At 39.5% G+C, this 20727-nt stretch overlaps 1 protein-coding gene across 1 annotated transcript in view; it reads right to left on the bottom strand.

The window, feature by feature from the left end:
* Positions 1 to 318: 318 nt before the first annotated feature.
* Positions 319 to 20727, bottom strand: part of LOC114902365 (hsp90 co-chaperone Cdc37-like) — a 60440-nt gene continuing 40031 nt past the window's right edge. Inside the window, 5 exon segments of the mRNA XM_029234690.1 lie at positions 319 to 590; positions 593 to 1207; positions 1210 to 1288; positions 1919 to 1942; positions 4341 to 4428. Coding sequence (XP_029090523.1) covers positions 319 to 590; positions 593 to 1207; positions 1210 to 1288; positions 1919 to 1942; positions 4341 to 4428 — 1078 coding nt within the window.

Here is a 20727-nt window from a genome sequence, read left to right as displayed (position 1 = left end):
CAAGCCCCTCTGCTGGGGACCCCATCCCTACCCCGTGGACCAGGCTGGCAACATCTACCCGTCCCTGGATCCCCGAGCCTTTTGCATAATGCTGAAGTGGGGCGAGCTGCAGGCAGTGAAGTCCCTTGACTCAAAGTAAAGACTTGGATGAGCACTGGGGGTATGGCGGTGGTGGAGTGGTTGGGCAGGCCCCTACAGGCTAGGTGGGGGAGCAGCAAAAGTGGAGGAAGCCAGGAGCTAGGGAGATGTTGTCTATTTTTGTTTTCTGAAAAGGGGCACACAGGGACCTGCAGGCAGTCAGGCAGCAGCTGAGGTGGGTCATGCGCTGACATCTTTCTCATCACCTGGCTTGGAGGCTTCCAGCAAAGGGTCCCTGGGACTCGTCTCCTCCTCCTCCTTGGCCTCGTTGGACTTGGAGTTGGGGACCCAGAGGCTGGAGTTGATGCAATGATGCATGTGGTACTTCATGTCGGTGGGATCCATCTTGCTGACAGCATCTTGTAGAATCTGCACATCATTCACCTCAAAGCATTTCTGGAGTTCTTCAGGGAGGGACTCGTATACCTCAATGGGGTCCAGGCTGCTCGGACAAGCTGCTGCTTGCACTCCTCCTCCTCGTACTCCTTCATGACCTTCTTGATGCGCAGCTTGGCCCGGCCCTGCACGCAGTCTTTGAAGGCCTCCAGCTCGTCATTGAAGCCCTCCATGTACTGACCGTCGGCAGTCTTGATCTTGGTGAAGAACTGCCAGAAGCAGGCACGAGGGTCCACCTTCAGGCTCTTGGCCAGCTCCAGGATGAACTGCATGACAATGGTCTGGTGGGCCACCTGCTCCATCAGTACACATTTCTCCTCCGCCTTTAGGTCAAAGCACCAAATAACCAGGTAGTTGGCGGTCTCCTCGCACACCAGGTGGATGTTGTCCAACAGGTACTTCTGGCTGTCATCCCAGCAGCGGAGCATGCTGAAGTGCTTGATCTGTTTCTCATACTTTTCCATGAAAGTTTTTTGTTTCTGTTCCCTCACCTCCTCCAAATCCACCTCCGCCTGCTCAGGCTTGGTATTGACCATGCTCTTGCTGAAGCCGTCCTTGCTGAGCGTGTCCATGTTCCAGGCCATGCTCTTCTCCTTCTTGCGCATCTCCTCTAGCTTCTGCTCCCAGCTTCACTCCTCCTTGCGCAGCTGCTGTGCCTTAGCCTGCAACCGTTACAGCTGCCCTCACCCTTGGCCACCTCCAGCCCCATCAGCTTCCACTGGCACTCGGACACCTGTCTTCTCATTTTGCTTAACTTACTGTGTTTGGGGGTCTCCTTTTTGCCGGCTGCAGGTTCGTAGTTCCCATTGTTTTTGGTGTCTGCCCCCCAGTGGGTAAGGTTGGTTCAATGGGTTGTGTAGGCTTCCTGGTGGAGGGGACTGGTGCCTGTGTTCTGGTGGATGAGGCTGGATCTTGTCTTTCTGGTGGGCAGGACCATGTCCGGTGGTGTATTTTGGGATGTCTGTGACCTTATGATTTTAGGCAGCCACTCTGCTAATGGGTGAGAATGTGTTCCTGTCTTGCTGGTTGTTTGGCATGGGGTGTCCAGCATGGGAGCTTGCTGGTCATTGAGTGGAGCTGGGTCTTAGCATTGAGACGGAGATCTCTGGGAGACCTCTCGCCAATTGAAATTACATAGGGCCAGGTTGGCTCTGGTGGCTTAATGTCCTGAATTTGGCTCTCCCACCTCAGAAGTTCAGGCCTGACACCCGGCCGGAGCACCAAGACCCTGTCAGCCACATGGCCACGGACGTAGGGAGTTTCTTGCCTTTTGGGAAGTCTGAGGTCTTCTACCAGTGTTAAGTCGGTGTTCTGTAGGAGTTGTTCCACATGTAGATGTATCTTTGATGTATTTTGGGGGAGAAAGGTGATCTCCATGTCTCACTCCTCTGTCATCTTTTTTTTTTTTTTTTTGTGGTACGCAGGCCTCTCACTGTTGTGGCCTCTCCCATTGCAGAGCACAGGCTCCAGACGCGCAGGCTCAGTGGCCTTGGCTCACGGGCCTAGCCACTTCGCGGCATGTGGGATCCTCCCAGACCGGGGCACGAACCCGTGTCCCCTGCATCAGCAGGCAGACTCTCAACCACTGTGCCACCAGGGAAGTCCTCCTCTGTCTCTTGAAGGTCCTCCCCTGTCACTCTCAAACTCCACGGTCAGTGAGAAAAGCAATGAGCAATGAAGGGCTCAGTGTGGGTACTGCCAATACTGAATATTATTATCATAAGTCCTAAACTTTTCATACCTTTTGTAGACACTATACATTTGGAAAACATGGTCATAAATGAAGAGCAGAGAATTCATGGAAGGTTCCTACAGAAAACAGGCACTGAGGATGTGAGGACGATCTGACCACAACAGCTGTCTCTCCTTTAATGGCCAGGGGTGATTTGGTTGATCTGAATATATATATACATATATATTAGATAGCATGTAAGTTTTTTTGTTTATTTTACCAGAGAAAGCAGTTTTAAAATGAAACCAAGAAACTGGTAAAAAAGATAATCAAAGGTGGCTCCTCTTTTATGTGCTTACTCTCCATGGCCTGCTTGTCCGTCCATCTACGACCCCCGGCATGAGAATGCAAACAGACATTCCATTGAAGGGATTTCAAGGAAGGGAAGAAGTAACACACAGAATATTATTGAGTATGTTTGTAGGGTGGGTGGGAGAGTTTCTGCTGTTAAAGAATTCTGCCTCTGGGGCTTCCCTGGTGACGCAGTGGTTGAGAGCCCGCCTGCCGATGCAGGGGACATGGGTTCGTGCCCCGGTCCGGGAAGATCCCACATGCCGCGGAGCGGCTGGGCCTATGAGCCATGGCCGCTGAGCCTGCGCGTCCGGAGCCTGTGCTCCGCAACGGGAGAGGCCACAACAGTGAGAGGTCCGTGTACCGCAAAAAAAAAAAAAAAAAAAAAAATAGAATTCTGCCCTTGGCCCTAGGCACTCTGCCTGTTTAGGTGCAGGTGGGAGCTTGCACTCTCACTCTCATAGTTTCTGCCTCACAAGGCTTCCTCTCCTCATTCCCTGACCTCCTTTCTCCTTGTTGCTCTCTCTTGTCTGCCACGAGGATTATAGCCATGGTCACCCAGTACCACCTGGAGCCATCAGTCTTTCAGTCAGGCAAAAGATTTTCCCGGAGTCAGATGATACAAAACTTACATAAAATCACATGTATCTACTTTGCTTTTCTATACGGAAAGCTTTTCCATTCATTAAAAATAAATTGTGGGAATGTAAATTGATACAATCACTATGGAGAACAGTATGGAGGTTCCTTAAAAAACTAAAAATAGAACTACCCAGCAATCCCACTACTGGGCATATACCCTGAGAAAACCATAATTCAAAAAAAGTCATGTACCACAATGTTCATTGCAGCACTATTTACAATAGACAGGACATGGAAGCAACCTAAGTGTCCATCGACAGATGAATGGATAAAGAAGATGTGGCACATATATACAATGGAATATTACTCAGCCATAAAAAACAAACAAAATTAAGTTATTTGTAGTGAGGTGGATGGACCTAGAGTCTGTCATACAAAGTGAAGTAAGTCAGAAAGAGAAAAACAAATACCGCATGCTAACACATATATATGGAATATTAAAAAAAAATGGTATTGGTGAACCTAGTGGCAGGGCAGGAATAAAGACGTAGACAGAGAGTGGACTTGAGAACACGGGGAAGGGGGAAGGGTAAGCTGGGACGAAGTGAGAGAGTGCCATTGACATACATACACTACCAAATGTAAAATGGCTAGTGGAAAGCGGCCGCATAGCACAGGTAGATCAGCTCGGTGCTTTGTGACCACCTAGAGGGGTGGGATAGGGAGGGTGGGAGGGAGGGAGAGGCAAGAGGGAAGAAATATGGGAACATATGTATATGTATAACTGATTCACTTTGTTATAAAGCAGAAACTAACACACCATTATTGTAAAGCAATTGTACTCCAATAAAGGTGTTATACTCCAATAAAGGTGTTAAAAAAGAAAATATATGGATCGTTCCCTCAGGACCTCAACTGGTAAACACTGTCTGCACATTTACATCACATTCTCATTTTACAGTAGATAATAAAAATAAAGTTAGCTGTTTCCAGCCCTGCTCTGATCCTCTGTGAGAAATAGAAACTGTCAGAGATGAAACAGTAACACATAAGCAACCCTGGCATCTTTCAGTCCCTTATAGGAAATTCTGAGGTATGGAAAGAAAACAACTGAAAAATCAATGGTCTAGTTCAAATTTTAAATAACGAAGAAGGCTGAAGTATACTCTTCCATATCATCACCCTATCGTATATAAACTACCCAGGCGTGTTCCCACACAAATCTCTGGCTAAATCTGTAAGGGGCAGTACTGTCTCCTCGAAGACTCCCACCCCTCGTTCCAGAAAGCCTAGATTTATACCAGAGGGAAAAATTTAATTAAAGGATTAAAATAAAAGTCATTAATGCCTGCTGAATTAAATGTGGACACCAGGTGCTATTGAAAGAAGAGCCTTCTCTGTTATCTTTGCAGGATGCATTGTTAAGAGACATCTGGAGATGCTCGCAAATAAGGCATTGACCTCTCTTGGATGCAGCAGCATTCAGGTTAGTGACACGGATGAAGTGACCAAAAGATGTGAGGTCTGTGGTGTATTTCAATAGGAAGAAGGGAAAATATATCAGAAAACAAACCCATAAAGAGGGACTTAACACAGTCCCCAAGATATATGATCTATTAACAGAAGAACAGACCTTTAAAAACTGTCCTAGAGATGGTTTGGAGTATTCTCAGCTGCATTTTGGCAAATTATGTGTACAAAATTGCATAGGAAGTCATTAAAAAAAAAATCATTCTTGGGTCCCACCCTCAGATACTGTGATGTAATTGGAATGGGGTATAGCCTGGACATTAGGATTTTTTTAAAGTTTCCCAAATGATTCTAATGTGCACTAAGGTTCAACCACCAGTGGAAATCATTATATTAGACCATACAGGGTTTTGTGTCTATTCAACCAACATAGCATTTACCAACCCATTCTATAATTATATTTTCATTAAAAGCAAAAATTACAATCACTTATCAGTTAAATATAGTGGAATGGTAACTTGCAGTGTAGAAGACCTGAGCCCGCAGCTCTGCCAGTGTATTTACACAGGCTTAAATCTCCCAGATTTGTCTGGATCTGGGCTTCATCAGCTATAATATGAAAAGAAGATTCACGACCAACAGATTTGTTCTCCTAGCACTGTGAAGTATTGTCTCATTTAAACTACACTCAGTTTTGTGGCTGTTTACTGTTTATTACAGATGAGAAGACAAACTCAGAATATTCCAGCTCACATAACTACTAAGTGTGAAAATGAGGGCTTGAAACCTGGCCTTGCTGCCCCCAGGTGGGACAGTCAGATTCATCCCACTAAAATCTTGATGCTCTCAAGAGGCCCCAAGAGCCTTAAAATTCTGTAGGACTATCAGCTACAAATATGATCAACACTACCAGTTGCTCAAGGAATGTATCATACTGGGGTAAAGGATAGAAAGCAGTGGCACATTTTATTGTTTTTCAAGAAGGATAAGTGTTAAAACTACCAAGTGTTAAATACTACCAAAAAATTGTTCTTCTTAACGGGATTTAACCTCTCCTTATACCCAAGGGCTTAAAAAATGCATGAGAGCCAATTGCACAATGTGACTCAGCAAGAAAAGCCACCAAACAAATTAATAACAAAATCCAGGTCAAAAGAAATAAGAAGAGATAACAATCCTGAAAGATGCCTAAGATAAAAAGCTAGTGAGATCCACTAATGTGCAAAACTTATCTTCAATGAAAATTTCGTAATTTTATATTTTCTGAAATACTGATATAAAACTAATTAATATGAGAGAAAAAATTTTCTTAGAGAAATTTAATTAATATAAGAGAACCTAATTAATTATAATTAATTAATTATATTTAATTAATATAAGAGAAAAATATATTAGAAAGATGACTAGAAAATAGAAGACCATGGGAATTATCTGAGCATCATAATAAACAGTTATAATATTTTCATTATACATATTGGATAGATCATTTTTCTCAAAGGGAACACAAACCAAAATATTTGGTCTAAGATCTGAGTATAAAAGGTTTTTAACAAAGCAAAGTAAAAATAGATATACTTTTCATGCTGAATCTCATTTTAAGTAACTACCAACATCATTAAACACTTCTGCCTAATAATAGATAGTCAATTCCTTGTGAACCTTGTAGGGAACTGGTGAAACTTATAGGAGGGTACAGAAAAATAAAGGGTACACTGGGAAATAATCATCAGGTAAATGCATTATTTCCTTTATGTCTAATCTGTCTCACAGAAACTACTCAGACCTCTTCATGGCAATTCATTATTCATTCATTCACCTGACAAAAATTTATGGAATGCCTAAAAAGCAATTCTGTTAAGTAAGCACTGAGGTTACAAGTGCAAACAATGACACTCATGCACCTCTCAGTCTGGTAAGGAGGAGGAACATTAATCACCCAAAAGAGTGAGCACATAATTACACACTGACGTAACTGCAGTGAAAGTCGGTAAGACAGTAGGACAGCATATAACAAATCATCCTCAGGTAATCTCTTGGGTCAAAGAAAGATAACTAAAGAGTGATGAGATCTCTTTGAAGAGAAACTCAGGTCTAAGTATACAATCCAGGAGGGAAAATATCCTGGCAGAGGTAAGCAGCCAATGCAAAGGCCCTGAGGCAGGAGGAAACCTGGTGTGTTCCAGAGCAGGGAGCCAGGAAGAGATTAGGCAGAGGCCAGATCAGATGGGAACTTTGATCAGGCATTGGGACCATTTTTTTTTTTTTTTAATGTTGAGCCTTCTTTTAATTAATTTATTTTTATTTTTGGCTGTGTTGGGTCTTCGTTTCTGTGCAAGGGCTTTCTCTAGTTGTGGCAAGCGGGGGCCACTCTTCATCGCGGTGCATGGGCCTCTCACTGTCGTGGCCTCTCTTGTTGTGGAGCACAGGCTCCAGACGCGCAGGCTCAGTAGTTGTGGCTCACGGGCCTAGTTGCTCTGCGGCATGTGGGATCTTCCCAGACCAGGGCTCGAACCCGTGTCCCCTGCATTAGCAGGCAGATTCTCAATCACTGCGCCACCAGGGAAGCCCAGGCATTGGGACTTTTAAGAGCTTCCTGGGTTATTCGAATGCACAGCACATTTCTAGAACCAGTGAGAGCCATACCATATTAGACCGTACTTTTTTTATTTTCAACCAAGTTAGCATGTATCAACTTAATCTATAACTTTATTTTTATAAACAAAAATCCCACAAATCACATGTTAATTAAGTGTAATGGAATATATGGTCATTGGAACTTGGAGTCTAAAATCCTGGGCCCCTAGATGGTGGTAGGAGCAGAACAGTACAAGATCTGTGGTTTGTGAAGATTGCTGGCTTCAGTGTGGAGGATGACTGGGAGGGGCAGAGATGTGGAGCCCAGCTAGGAAGCAACAGTGTCAGTCTAAGGAAAGAGATGACGGTATGGGCATCGTTGCATCTTGCCTTTCTTATCTGTAAAACACAGGGAGTGGGACAGAACAATCCCTAAGGACGCTTTCAGCTTAAGAGCAGACACAAAAGGAGATGCTGTGATTGGAGAAGGCTATCTTATAGTCCAGGACACATCCCCAAAACAGGAAATGACAGCTTGGGGTGCTCGGAAGGTAGACTTCCTCTCTATCATTCCCACCAGCATTAAATATGCTAAAACTAATTTTTTTAATGCCTTGACCCTATATCTTCCTCTATCTACTGACACTTTTTCTCAGCTCCCCATGACAGCAAACTGTATGAAATAGAGCCTCCACCATAATTACAAGCTGATGGACACCATATTAACTGGAGTTTGTGGAAAGAGTATATTTGGCTAGAAAAGAAAACATCCTTGGTTTAAAGCCTTAGTAAAGACAAAAATAAAAGTCTTAAGACTATTTTGGATCATAAATTTTGCCATTATCCAAAATTATATACATAGACATTTTATTCACAATAAATTCCTTATTTAACTCTGTTCTCCCTTCTTTATGCAACATCCACAATAGGGCTTTGCAGATAAGGAGTGTACAGAACAGATGTGCTCCACAAATGAATAAGCAGGACTATTTACAGATTTTTATTCCCCTTGGAGTGTCTCTTTCCCTTGGGAAATTTGGTTTTGATTTTATAATTTTTTTTTTTTTTTTTTGCTATACGTGGGCCTCTCACTGTTGTGGCCTCTCCCGTTGCAGAGCACAGGCTCTGCACGCGCAGGCTCAGTGGCCATGGCTCACGGGCCCAGCCGCTCCGCGGCATGTGGGATCTTCCCGGACCGGGGCACGAACCCGTGTCCCCTGCATCGGCAGGAGGACTCTCAATCACTGCGCCACCAGGGAAGCCTGGTTTTGATTTTTTGAGGGATGTTGTTACTCTGTGGACTGATCAGCAGCTGATCAATGTATATTTACTGCCACAAGACATGACTTGGGACATGGCTCTGATTCACTATTGAACACCTACTATGTGCAGACACTATTCTAGGCTCCGGGAAGTAAAGGCAGATTAAGTCTGACTTCACTGAGCTTGCATTCTAGTGAGGAAGAAAGACAACGATAAATAAATACAGAATTACATCAAATAACATCAGATAGAAATAAGAGTCGGGGGGGTAAAAAAGTAAAATCTTATATGGTTTTAGGGTTAACACTACTCCATTATGTATAACATTCACTTTAAAAGGCATTTCAGAGGCTGGAGAGATCAGTCAGGTCCGTGATAGCAGGAGAATTCCTCTAAGGAAAAGGCATGAAAGGACGGGATGCAAAAATAAAAAAGGTGAGGAAGGTCAAGAGATAGTGACCATCAGGGAGAACTGCTTTAAATGGGTTGGTCAGGGAGTTTCCTGGTGGTCCAGCGGTAAAGAATCTGCCTTCCAATGTAGGGCACATGGGTTTGATCCCTGGTCTGGGAACTGGGATCCCACATGCTGCGGAGCAACTAAGCCTGTGCGCCACAACCTGAGCTTGCACACCACAACCAAGAGAGCCCACGTGCTGCAAACTACAGAGCCCACGTGCTCTGGAGCCCATGCACCACAACAAAGAGCCCCTGCCACAATGAAAGACCCCACACGTCTCAACAGAGCCCCCGCATGCCGCAGATAAGACCCAAGGCAGACCCCCTAAAAAAGAAAATAAATAAATAGTTGGTGTGGTCAGTTCATCAAAGACCTGAGTGGGGTGAGGGGGTGGATCATGTGAGAATCTGAGGAGAAGAATTCAAGTCTCCGGCAACAGCAGGTACCAAGGCCCTGGTGGGTGCACCTTTGCACCTTCAAGAAATATCTTTGTGTTTACAGAGAATATTGACGGGGCCCGCAGGGATGGAGAATTTGAAAGGTTAGAGTGGCTATTAGAGATCAGACTAGTAAGGATATGCTTATAGCAAAATTTTCAATTTTATTTTAGAGGATTGAAAAGAAGATGAAACTTTTCATTTCTTTAGAATCACAGTGGCTGCTGTTTGCAAAACAGGTTTTAGAGGCAACAAGGAGACTAATTAAGAGGCTATTAACAGTCTCCAGGCAAGGGACGATGGTGGTCCAGATGCTACTCATGGCAACATATATAACATTTTGTGCAGGATATATTGTAAAAGTAGAGTCAAAGTACTATCTGGATGTTGAGTGTGAGAGAAATAGAGGATTCAAGAAAGACTCCAATATTTATGAAATGAAAGCCTTATCAGGGACAGAGATAGAGATTCTGAGGTAGGTACATGGGTATAGAGTGACATATGTTATATGTCAACTTGGCTAGACCAAATAACCCAGATTTTTGTCAAACATCAGTCTAAATGTCACTGTGAAGGTATTTTTCAGATGAGGTTAAATTTAAATCAGTAGGTTTTGAATAAAGCAGATGATAGATAGATAGATAGGTGATAGATGTAGAGTAAAAGAGAAAAAAAATGAAAATACTGAAAAGATCTGGAGATTGTGACAGAGATAAACCAGGAGAATAGTATGTTTCACATGAAGAGAGTGTGTCAAGAATAAAGGATATAAACACTGTGAAGCTCTCTAGAGAGGTGAAGACTATAGACTAACTGCTGGGTCTACCAGTGTGAAGGTCATCAGTTATCTTAACAAGAGCAGTTCACTGGAGTGGTACAAAATATGGTTTTTGTCCCAAGTATTACTCTCATCTTTGCTTTGGTTGCAATTCCAAAACTCTATAGAGAATTGTAATGTTTAGTATGATATATTCTAAACTATATATTTTAATGTTTATTTAGGAGGCAAAGCCTTCAAATAACATTTAAATTCCACAAGACAAACCTTGATCACAGCCAGTAACCAGTTTCAAGTTGCCAGAATTCTGTAATAATTCTTCTCACAAGATGCTAAAAATTTACAAAGCACAGTCAAATTTTATTTTCCTATTGTCTCCTAATTTATTACCAAAAAGTATTATCTCAACCATGAGAATGAGAAGAGAAATAAATATTTAAACTACAAGATAATTTTTCAGAAAGACTTGTCAGAATGACATTTTAAAAGTGTGTGAAGCAATTCAATTAAGGTTTTTGGACTTGTCAGAATGACAAATTTTAAAAATGTGTGAAGCAATTCAATTAAGGTTTTTGCCTATTTCAAGAAAACACACTAGAAACCAAGCTATACAATATATATGATTATATGACATATGACAAATATCTTTATCTTTATGGTTACTTATATTTTTTTAAAAGACTCTATAGGTGATTATCACAAACCTAGAATATTACCAGTTATTTGTATACTTTTAGCATAATTTTTGTACTATATTTTTTAATATAGTTAAATAATGCATAACAATTTCAGCACCCTTTCAAATTTTTTTCTGTTTTTATTAGAATGATGCATGAAATAAAATGACCATGTTGTCAAACCACAAGAATACTTTTTTTTCAGAAAAAACAGTCAAAATCAATATCCTTTTTCTTAAGGGTAAATGGAATACTAGAAAATCTTTATTCTGTGTTTTTTTTTTTAATTTATAGTTGAAGATATGCAAAAAAACATAATAAAGCATAGTGCAAATATATAGTCTTTTAAAATACAATAATGACACCAAAAGCAAAATTCATGAAAAAAATAATTAATAAGCTAGACTTTATTAAAATATAAAACTTTTGCTCTGCAAGAGACTTAGAAGACAAGTTACAGGCTGGGCAAAAATATTTGCAAAATAAACATCTGTAAAAGAACTTATCCAAACTATACAAAGAACTCTTAAAACTCAACAATAAGAAAACAAAAATTTCAATTAAAAATGGATAAAAGACCTTAATAGACACCTCACCAAAGAAGATATACAGATAACAAATAAGCATATGAAATGATGCTCCACATAATATGTTATCAGGGAAATGCAAATAATTATCATCAATATCTACTTATATGCATGCCTTTGGTTCTTATATCCACTTTTTTCATCACAAAAGTTATATATGTGCAACTACACAGAGGCAACTTTAATTTTTTAAATTGACATATAATATTGTATTAGTTTTAGATGTACAACAAAATGATTTAATTTACATATATTTTGTGAAATGTTTTCCATAGTAATTTTACCTAACATCCATCAACACTCATAGTTACAAATTTTTTCCCTGTGATGAAAACTTTTAAGATCTATCTCTTAGCAGCTTTAAAATACTCAGTACAGTGTTATGAACTATAGTCACCATGCTGTACATTACATCTCTAAGACTTATTTTTCTTATAACTGGAAGTTTGTACCATCTGACCACTTTCACCCACCTACCCAACCCCAATCCCCACCTCCAGCAACAACTAATCATCTGTTCTTTTTTGATTAGTTTGGTTTGGTTTTTGCATTGTTTTTGAGTTTATATTTCACATATAAGCAAAATCATACAGTACTTGTCTTTCTCATCTGACTTATTTCACTTAGCATAATGCCCTCAAGGTCCATCCATGTTATCATAAATGGCAAGATTTCCTCCTTTTTTAATGCTAAATAATATTCAATTGTTTATACATATTTTATTCATCCATTCATCCTTCATTGGACACAAGTTATTTCCATGACTTGGCTTTTTAAATAATGCTGCAATGAACATGGGTATGCAGACATTTTTTCAAGATAGTGATTTTACTTCCTTCAGATAAATATCCAGCAGTGGAATGGCTGGATCATATAGTAGTTCTATTTTTAATTTTTTGAGGAGCCTCCATGCTGTTTTCCATAGTGGCTGCACCAATTTACATTCCCACCAATAGTTCACAATGGTTACCTTTTCTCCACATCCTCACCAACACTTTTTACCTCTTGTCTTTTCATGATACCCATTCTAACAGGTGAGAGGTGACACCTTATTATGGTTTTGATTTTCATTTCCCTGATCATTAGTGATGTTAAATACCTTTTCATGCACCTGTTGGCCATTTGTATGTCTTCTTTGGAAAAATGTCTATTCAGGTGCTCTGCCCATTTTTTAATCAGCCTGTTTTGTTTTGTTTATACTACTGAATTGTGTGAGTTCTTTACATATTTTGGATATTAACCCCTTATCAAACATATGATTTGCAAATATTTTCTCCCATTTGGTAGGTGGCATTTTCATTTTGTTGATGGTTTTCTTTGCTATACAAAAGCTTTTAAGTTTAGCTAGGTCCCACTTGTTTATTTTTGGTTTTATTTCCATTACTCTAGGAGATGGATCCAAAAAGATATTGCTGAAATTTATGTCAAAGAGTGTTCTGCCTATGTTGTCCTCTAGGAGTTTTATAGTTTCCAGTCTTATATTTAGGTCTTTAATCCATTTTTAGTTTATTTTTGTGTATGGTGTTAGAGAATGTTCTAATTTCATTCTTTTACATGTAACTGTCCAGTTTTCCCAGCACTTATTGAAGAGGCTGTCTTTTCTATTGTATATTCTTGCCTCCTTTGCCATAGATTAATTGACCATGGGTGCATGGGTTTATCTCTGGGCTCTCTATCCTGTTCCACTGATCTATATGTATGTTTTTGTGTTAGTACCAGACTGTTTTGATTACTATAGCTTTGTAATATCATCTGAAGTCAGGAAGCCTGATTCCTCCAGCTCTGTTCATCTTTCTCAAGATTGTTTTGGCTATTCTTTTGTGTTTCAATACAAACTTTAAAAGGTTTTGTTCTGGTTCTGTGAAAAATGCCATTAGTAATTTGATAAGGATTGCATTAAATCTGTAAATTGCCTTGGGTAGTATAGTCATTTTGACAATATTGATTTTTCCAATCCAAGAACACTTCTATCTGTTTGTGTCATCTTTGATTTCTTTCATCAGTGTCTTACAGTTTTCAGAGTACAGGTTTTTTGCCTCCTTAAGTAGTTTATTCCTAGTTATTTTATTATTTTTGTTATGATGGTAAATGAGATTGTTTCCTTAATTTCTCTTTTTGATACTTCATTGTTAGTGTATAGGAATGCAACAGATTAATTTTGTATTCTGCAAATTTACTGAATTCGTTGATGAGTTCTAGTAGTTTTCTGGTAGCATCTTTCAGATTTTCTATGTATCATTTTTTGTCATCTAAATAGTGACAGCATTACTTCTTCTTTTTCACTTTGGATTCCTTTTATTTCTTTTTCTTCTCTGATTGCTATGGCTAGGACTTCCAAACCTATGTTGAATAAAAGTGGTGAGAAGGACATCCTTCTCTTGTTTCTGATCTTAGAGGAAATCCTTTCACCTTTGAATATGATGTTAGCTGTGGGTTTGTCATATATGGCCTTTATTATGTTGAGATAGGTTCCCTATATGTCCACTTTCTGGAGTGTTTTTATCATAAATGGATGTTGAATTTTATCAAAAGCTTTCCTGCATCTATTGAGATGATCATATGGGTTTTACTCCTCAACTTGTTAATATGGTGTACCACATTGATTGATTTGTGGATACTAAAAAATCCTTGCATCCCTGGGATAAATCCCACTTAAGCATGGTGTATGGTCATTTTAATGTATCACTGGATTTGATTTGTGACTGTTTTGCTGAGGATTTTTGTGTCTATGTTCATTAGTGATATTTGGCTGTAATTTTCTATTTTGTGGATCTTTGTCTGGTTTTGGTATCAGGGTGATGGTGGCCTAATAGAACCAGTTTGAAAGTGCTCCTTTCTCTGCAATTTTTTCTTCTCTGTTTGGTAGATTTTACCTGTGAAGCCATCTGGTCCTGCACTTTTGTTTCTTGGGAGTTTTTTAATCACAGATTCAATTTCAGTACTGGTAATTGGTCTATTCAAATTTTCTATTACTTCCTGGTTCAGTCTTGGAAGACTGTACCTTTCTAAGAATTTGTTTGTTTCTTCTAGATTGTCCATTTTATTGGCATATGGTTGCTTGTAGCAATCTCTTATGGTCCCTTGTATTTCTGTGGTGTTCTTTGTAACTTCTTTTTCATTTCTAATTTTATTGATTTGGGACCTATCTCTTTTTTCTTGTTGAGTCTGGCTAAAAGTTTATCAATTTTGTTTATCTTTTCAAAGAATCAGCTTTTAGTTTCATTGATCTTTTCTGTTGTTTTCTTAGTCTCTTTTTCATTTATTTCTGCTCTCATTTTTATGATATCTTTCCTTTTACTAACTTTGGATTCTGTCTGTTCTTCTTTCTGTAGTTGCTTTAGGTGTAATGTTACATTGTTTATTTGAGACTTTTCTTCTTTTCTGATGTAAGCTTGTATTGCTATAAACTTTCTTCTTAGAATTGCTTTTGCTGCATCCCATAGGTTTTGGATCATTGTGTTTTCATTTTCATTTGTCTCTAGGTATTTTTCAATTTCCTCTTTGATTTCTTCAGTGATCCATTTGTTGTTTAGTAGCATATTGTTTAGTATCCTAGTGTTTGTGTTTTTTTGCAGTCTTTTTTTCTTGTAGTTGATTTTTAGCATTGTGGTCTGAAAAGATGCTTGATAGGATTGCAGTTTTTTGTTTTTTGATTTTTTTTTTGGTTTGCCAAGGCTTGCTTTGTGGCCCAGAATGTGATCTATCCTGGAGAATGTTCCATGTGCACTTGATGCATTCAGCTGCTTTCAGACGGAATACTCTATAAATATTGATTAAATCCACTGGGTCTAATGTGTCATTTAAAACCTGTGTTTCGTTATTGATTTTCTGTCTGGATGATCTGTTCATTGATGTAAGTGGGGTATTAAAGTCCCCCATTATTATTGTGCTACTGTCAGTTTCTCCTTTTATGTCTTTTAACATTTGCCTTATATTTTGCAGTGCTCCTATGCTGGGTACATATATATTTACAATTGTTCTATCTTCTTCTTGGATTCATCCTTTGTGCCACTCCCTCTGGCCTGCAAAGTTTCTGCTAAAATGTCAGCTGATAAGCTTAGGGGGATTCCCAGGTATGTTATTTGTTGCTTTTCCCTTGTTGCTTTTAATATTTTCTCTTTATCTTTAATTGTTGTCAGTTTGATTACTATGTGTCTCAGTGTGTTCCTCCTGGGGCTAATCCTGTGTGGGACTCTCTGTGCTTCCTGGACTTGGTTGACTGTTTCCTTTCCCATGTTAGGAAAGTTTTCAGCTATTGTTACTCAGCTAATGTTATCTTTTCAAGTATTTTCTCAGGCCCTTTGTCTCTCTCTTCTCTTCCAGGAACACTATAATGTGAATGTTGGTGTGTTTGAGGTTGTCCCGGAGGTCTCTAAACTGCCCTCATTTCTTTTCATTCTTTTTTCTTTATTCTCTTCTGTGACAGTGATTTCCACCATTCTCTTCCAGCTGACTTATCTGTTCTTCTGCCTCATTTATTCTATTATTGATTCTTCCCAGTGTATTTTTTCATTTCAGTTACTGTATTCTTTAACTCTGGTTTCTTTATATTTTCTAACTCTTTGTTAAAAACTTCTTGTAACTTCTCACTCTGTGAATTCATTCTTTTCCCGAGTTCTTGGATCATCTTCACGATCATTACTTTGAATTCTTTCTCAAGTAGGTTGCCTATCTCCACTTCCCTTAGTTGTTCTTCTGGGGTTTTATCTTGTTCCTTTACCTGGAACATATTCCTCTGCTGTCTCATTTTGTCTAAATTCTGGTGTTTGTGGACTCAGTTCCACAGGCTGCAGGATTATCATTTTCTTGCATCTGTTGTCTGTCCCCTGGTGGGTAAGGCTGGTCTAGAGACTCATACAGGCTTCCTGGTGGGAGGGCCCGGTGCCTGCCCAATGGTGGGTGGAGCTGTGTCTTGACCTTCTGGTGGGTAGAGCTGTGTTGAGAGTCATGTCTATAGGTGGCTGCGGGCTCAGGAAAGGTGGTCTGTCCAGCCTGTCTGTTGATGGGTAGGGCTGTGTTCCACCCTGTTCGTTGTTTGGCCTGAGTCCTGGAGCCTACAGGCTGTTGGATGTGGCCAGGTCTTGGTGCCAAAATGTCAGCCTCCAGGAGAGCTCATGCTAATGAATACTCCCTGATACTTCTGCCACCGGTGTCCTTGTCCCCGGAGTGAGCCACAGCTGGCCCCTCCCCCTGATACCTTCCAAGGTCAATAGGTAGGTATGGCCCAGTCTCCTATGAAGTCACTGTTTTTGGTCTGGGTCCTGGTATGCACGAGTCCTTGTGTGTGTCTTCCAAGAGTGGAGTCTCTGTTTCCCTCAGTCCTGTGGAGCTCCTTTGATCAAGACCTGCTGGCTTTCAGAGCCAAATGCTCTGGGGGCTCCTCTTCCCAGTGCAAACTCCCAGGCTGGGAAGCCTGACAAGGGGCTCAGAACTCTCACTCCTGCGGAAGAACTTCTGTGATATAACTATTCTCCAGTTTGTGGCTTGCCCAACCAGAGGGTATGGGATTTGATTATATCACAAGTGTGCCCCTCCTGCCATCTTGTTTTGGTTTCTTCTTTATGTCTTTGAATATAGAATATCTTTTTTGGTATGTTCCAATCTTTTTTATCAATGGTTATTCAGCAGTTAGTTGTGATTTTGGTGGGCTCATGAGAGAAGGTGAGTTTAAGGTCTTTCTACTCCACCATCTTGTCCAGGAAGCCCTCTTAAACTCTTGTTTCTGATGCTTGTTCAGCCTCTTTAAACTGTGTTTTGTTTTATTTTGTTTTCCCTTTAGTATGCCTTATAATTTTCTGTTGAAATGTAGACATGACATAATTGGTAAAAGGCCTTTAGTAACATAATGGTAAAGTGGGAGGGAAAGCGTCATATGGTCTTATAATTATGTCTCAGACTTTTGGTGAATCTGTGGCCCTGAATTGTGAATTTCACCATTGCTTGTCTGCTTTTCCCCCCTAAGGTGGAACTGGATGGCTAGAGGGAGCTGGATTTGGGTATTTCTTTTCCCCAGGTAAGTTGGTCTCTGCTAAAACCCTACCAGCTTTAGCTCTGATAAAATAGTTTCACCAGAAACCAGGTCTTGTAAAGAAAAGCAAAATGTTCTGGTATTTTCCTGAATGGTTCCTTTCCACTCTCCCTTCCAGAAACACCAGGAGATTTTTCTTCCAAATTTACTGTGAGAACCAGGTTGGACTCTTGGTCGTAGAAGTCACAAAAGTGTGGGAACGTTATGATTGTGTTCTCCTGGAGTTTTTAACTCTCAGACTTGTCCAAACTGAGCCTGCAGCAGTTTGGCAATTATAGTTCAATTTTTCCTACTCCAGCACTAGTTTCTGCAGAGGTTTTTGCTCATGTGTTTATGCTCCAATAAGTTGTGATTATCTGTCTGTCTCTCCAGGGACAGCAGTTTGCCCTGTGGCCTCACTTTTCTTCTGGATCTAAGAAGAATTATTGATTTTTCAGTTTGTTCTGCTGAGGACAAGCTGAACAATTAAGACAGAGTGGTGATTTCTAAGCTCCTTACACATTGGACTAGAAACCAGAAGCCCTGTGCTACCTTTTAAACATAATATGTTGCTCTTCACTCATGAAATGTCAATAGTAAAACTCAACATTTGAAGGGTACCATGTGCCATGGAAATGTATGGTAATTATTGTTTAATAGCAGATTGAGCTATCCTAATTTCAGTACATTGGATATGTAGAAATCTTGGGGAATATTTTTTCATTAAAATATTAGTTCACACCTAACTTATTAAATTTTCCTTCATTTTGCAAAACAAGTTAACTGCAGGCAGTTTAATTGACCAGTAAAACAATTCTATCTGAATATCTCTATCTGGAATCAATGAATCATCCGTCATTCTTAAAATGCATTGAAGCTTCCTCAAATTTAGAACTTTTATCTTCTTGTGCAATTAAACAATAACCACCCAAGCCAAAGAATCACCACCCACAAGAGAGAACTGAAATTCAATGTTATAAAACTAAACTTAATAATCCAAAATTGGACTGCCTAGGCATAGTACCAATGAATTCTTAGCTGAATCCTGATAAATATAAAATTTTTTTCAAGAAAAACAGTCACTATTAAAAAATTCAATGAATGAAATGGAAAGGAAATCTCACAATGTTTGTGAGATTTATGAACCAAAACTGATATTTTTTCCCCCTAATTATTACAATTCCCCTGATTTCCTACAAGCTATTTTCTTAACTGCTTTTGTAATGTTAGCTGCTTCAAATTCATATGCACAACTTAAGAAGGGGGAAAAAAGTAGTTAACTTGTTTTCTGTCTGCCTTATGAAGTTTCCATTCCCCTATCCTGAATCCTTGCTTTATGAGATGGGGATGGAATACTTATATCCCTTGCTCTCAAAATGAGTTCCTGCAACAAAACAGAGATGACTCAGTCTTCCAAGTGCTTGCTGAGCACCATAGGGGCAAGTTATCTATGAAGGTTTACAGGGTACAAGGATTTTGCTTATTGATTCAACCTTCCTACAAGTGTTTGGTGAGTACCACAGAGAACACACTGTTTGCTAAGGTTGACAGGGTAAGGGAGTTAGTGCCTCCTTCCAACAGTTTATTATATGCTATGCTTAGGTAGTCTGTCTTAGCAGCTGTATTTATGGTGCCAGGAGGCTATGGAGGTATTAGCAAAGAGCTTCAGAGGGGGTTAATTAACCTAAAAACATTTAAACTAAATATAATAGACCCCCAAATAGAATTTTACTTGGCAAATTTCTAACAGTCTTGCCATCTGACTGTTGGACCTTAAAAGAATCCTAACATAATGACAAATTCCTAGATCTAGAAATTAGGCTATATTTACCATCCAATAGCAAATGTGCTCAAAACAGTGACATCCTGGAAGTACTTTCAGTTTATTATCATAATTATGACCTTTTTGTTCTCACTTTAGGGCTAGAGATTAAAAAAGAGGAAAAGTAGGGTAGACCAGACTAAAAGAAAATAATTTAGTAGACTAGACTAAAATAATAAAAGTATAGAAATCATTAATAACATCATTTTGTAGAATGGCAGTTCATATCAGTTGACTTAGAGAACAAAATCACCCTAACAGTGACTGAGATATCAGACAGGTCTCCTGACTCCTGGTCTATGCTCTGTCCTTTAAACCAGAACAAAAGCTGAACAGTGAATTTATAGAAGGAGATGACAAGTCACATCAGAATCTGAAACACTTGGAACAGTGGAGTGAAGCTGGTGACAGGGGTAAGCAACAAGAGCTGAGAGATTGCTAATAACAGCACCAGATGTGCCATTAGGAGAAAAAGGTATATTGCCCCCAAATCAAAGAGAGTGAGCTCTAAAAGGTTATCATTGCTTATGGAGATATAGTTCCCACTAAACAAAGTACAGGAGTTAATGGGAAAGGTTAACACTAATGCAGGGGCCATTTGGGTCATTTCTTGTACCCTGAGACATGATGGGATGCTGTTACAGGTCATGTTTTCTAAAACAAAAAAATAATTCAATTTCAAAGAGAATTCAGCATATTGTCAACTTTTATCACACTGCCAGAGAAACAGTATGGATTTCAGTTTGCTTCTAGAATTATCTGTATCAGAATAATGAGGATACATTTGTTAAAACTGTAGATTCCTAGGCCTACAGAATCAGGATCTCTGAATTAGTTGATTCTGTGCAGCACCATAAAGTCTGAGAACCATTGAAAGAAAGCTCTTACCTCTTGCTTACCTCTAAATTCTGCCTTAACTGCTGTAATTCTTTTCTGAGTCACTGAACAGAAGTTTGAAATGCTGCAAAAATCACTTAAGTCTTCCTACATTTTACTCTGAACAGTTTTTAAAGTTTGCTTTCTAATTCTCAGAGCCTTGGATAATATTGTTTTTAAGTGTTCCAAATTTCTGCTTAAACTAGGATAATAACGGTGGAAAAGAAATGCTTTCAAGAGATATCTAGGATGAGGGAGGTAATAGCCAAAGCTTACAATATGTCAGGCATTATTTTTACTGCTTTAGATGTATTAATTCAATTCCAAAACAAATTTAAGATTTATTACCGCTGATAACATCATTTGCATTTTGGAGTTGTAGAAACTGATGCACAGAAGAGTTAAATAAATTTCCCAGGATAAAGAACTAGCAAATGGAAGAAGCAGGATTCAAGTCAAAACAGTTGAGTATAATCACCAGTGTTCTTAACCATCACCCTACTGGCTCCCTGTGGAAGTCAGTAAGATTTAGTGACTGGTTGTTTATGAACTGCAATGCCAAAGGTGACGCTTTGCTTCTGATAAGTTATACTCTTGATCCACATTCACTGAAACAGGAATAATTACTAACAAGTGCAAT

Source organism: Monodon monoceros, unplaced genomic scaffold (genome assembly GCF_005190385.1).
Source record: "Monodon monoceros isolate NGI ecotype Baffin Bay Population unplaced genomic scaffold, NGI_Narwhal_1 Super_Scaffold_20, whole genome shotgun sequence".
Taxonomy (NCBI): Eukaryota; Metazoa; Chordata; class Mammalia; order Artiodactyla; family Monodontidae; genus Monodon; species Monodon monoceros.
Note: the sequence above shows the minus strand (reverse complement) of the source record. Positions and strands in the feature narration are given on the sequence as shown.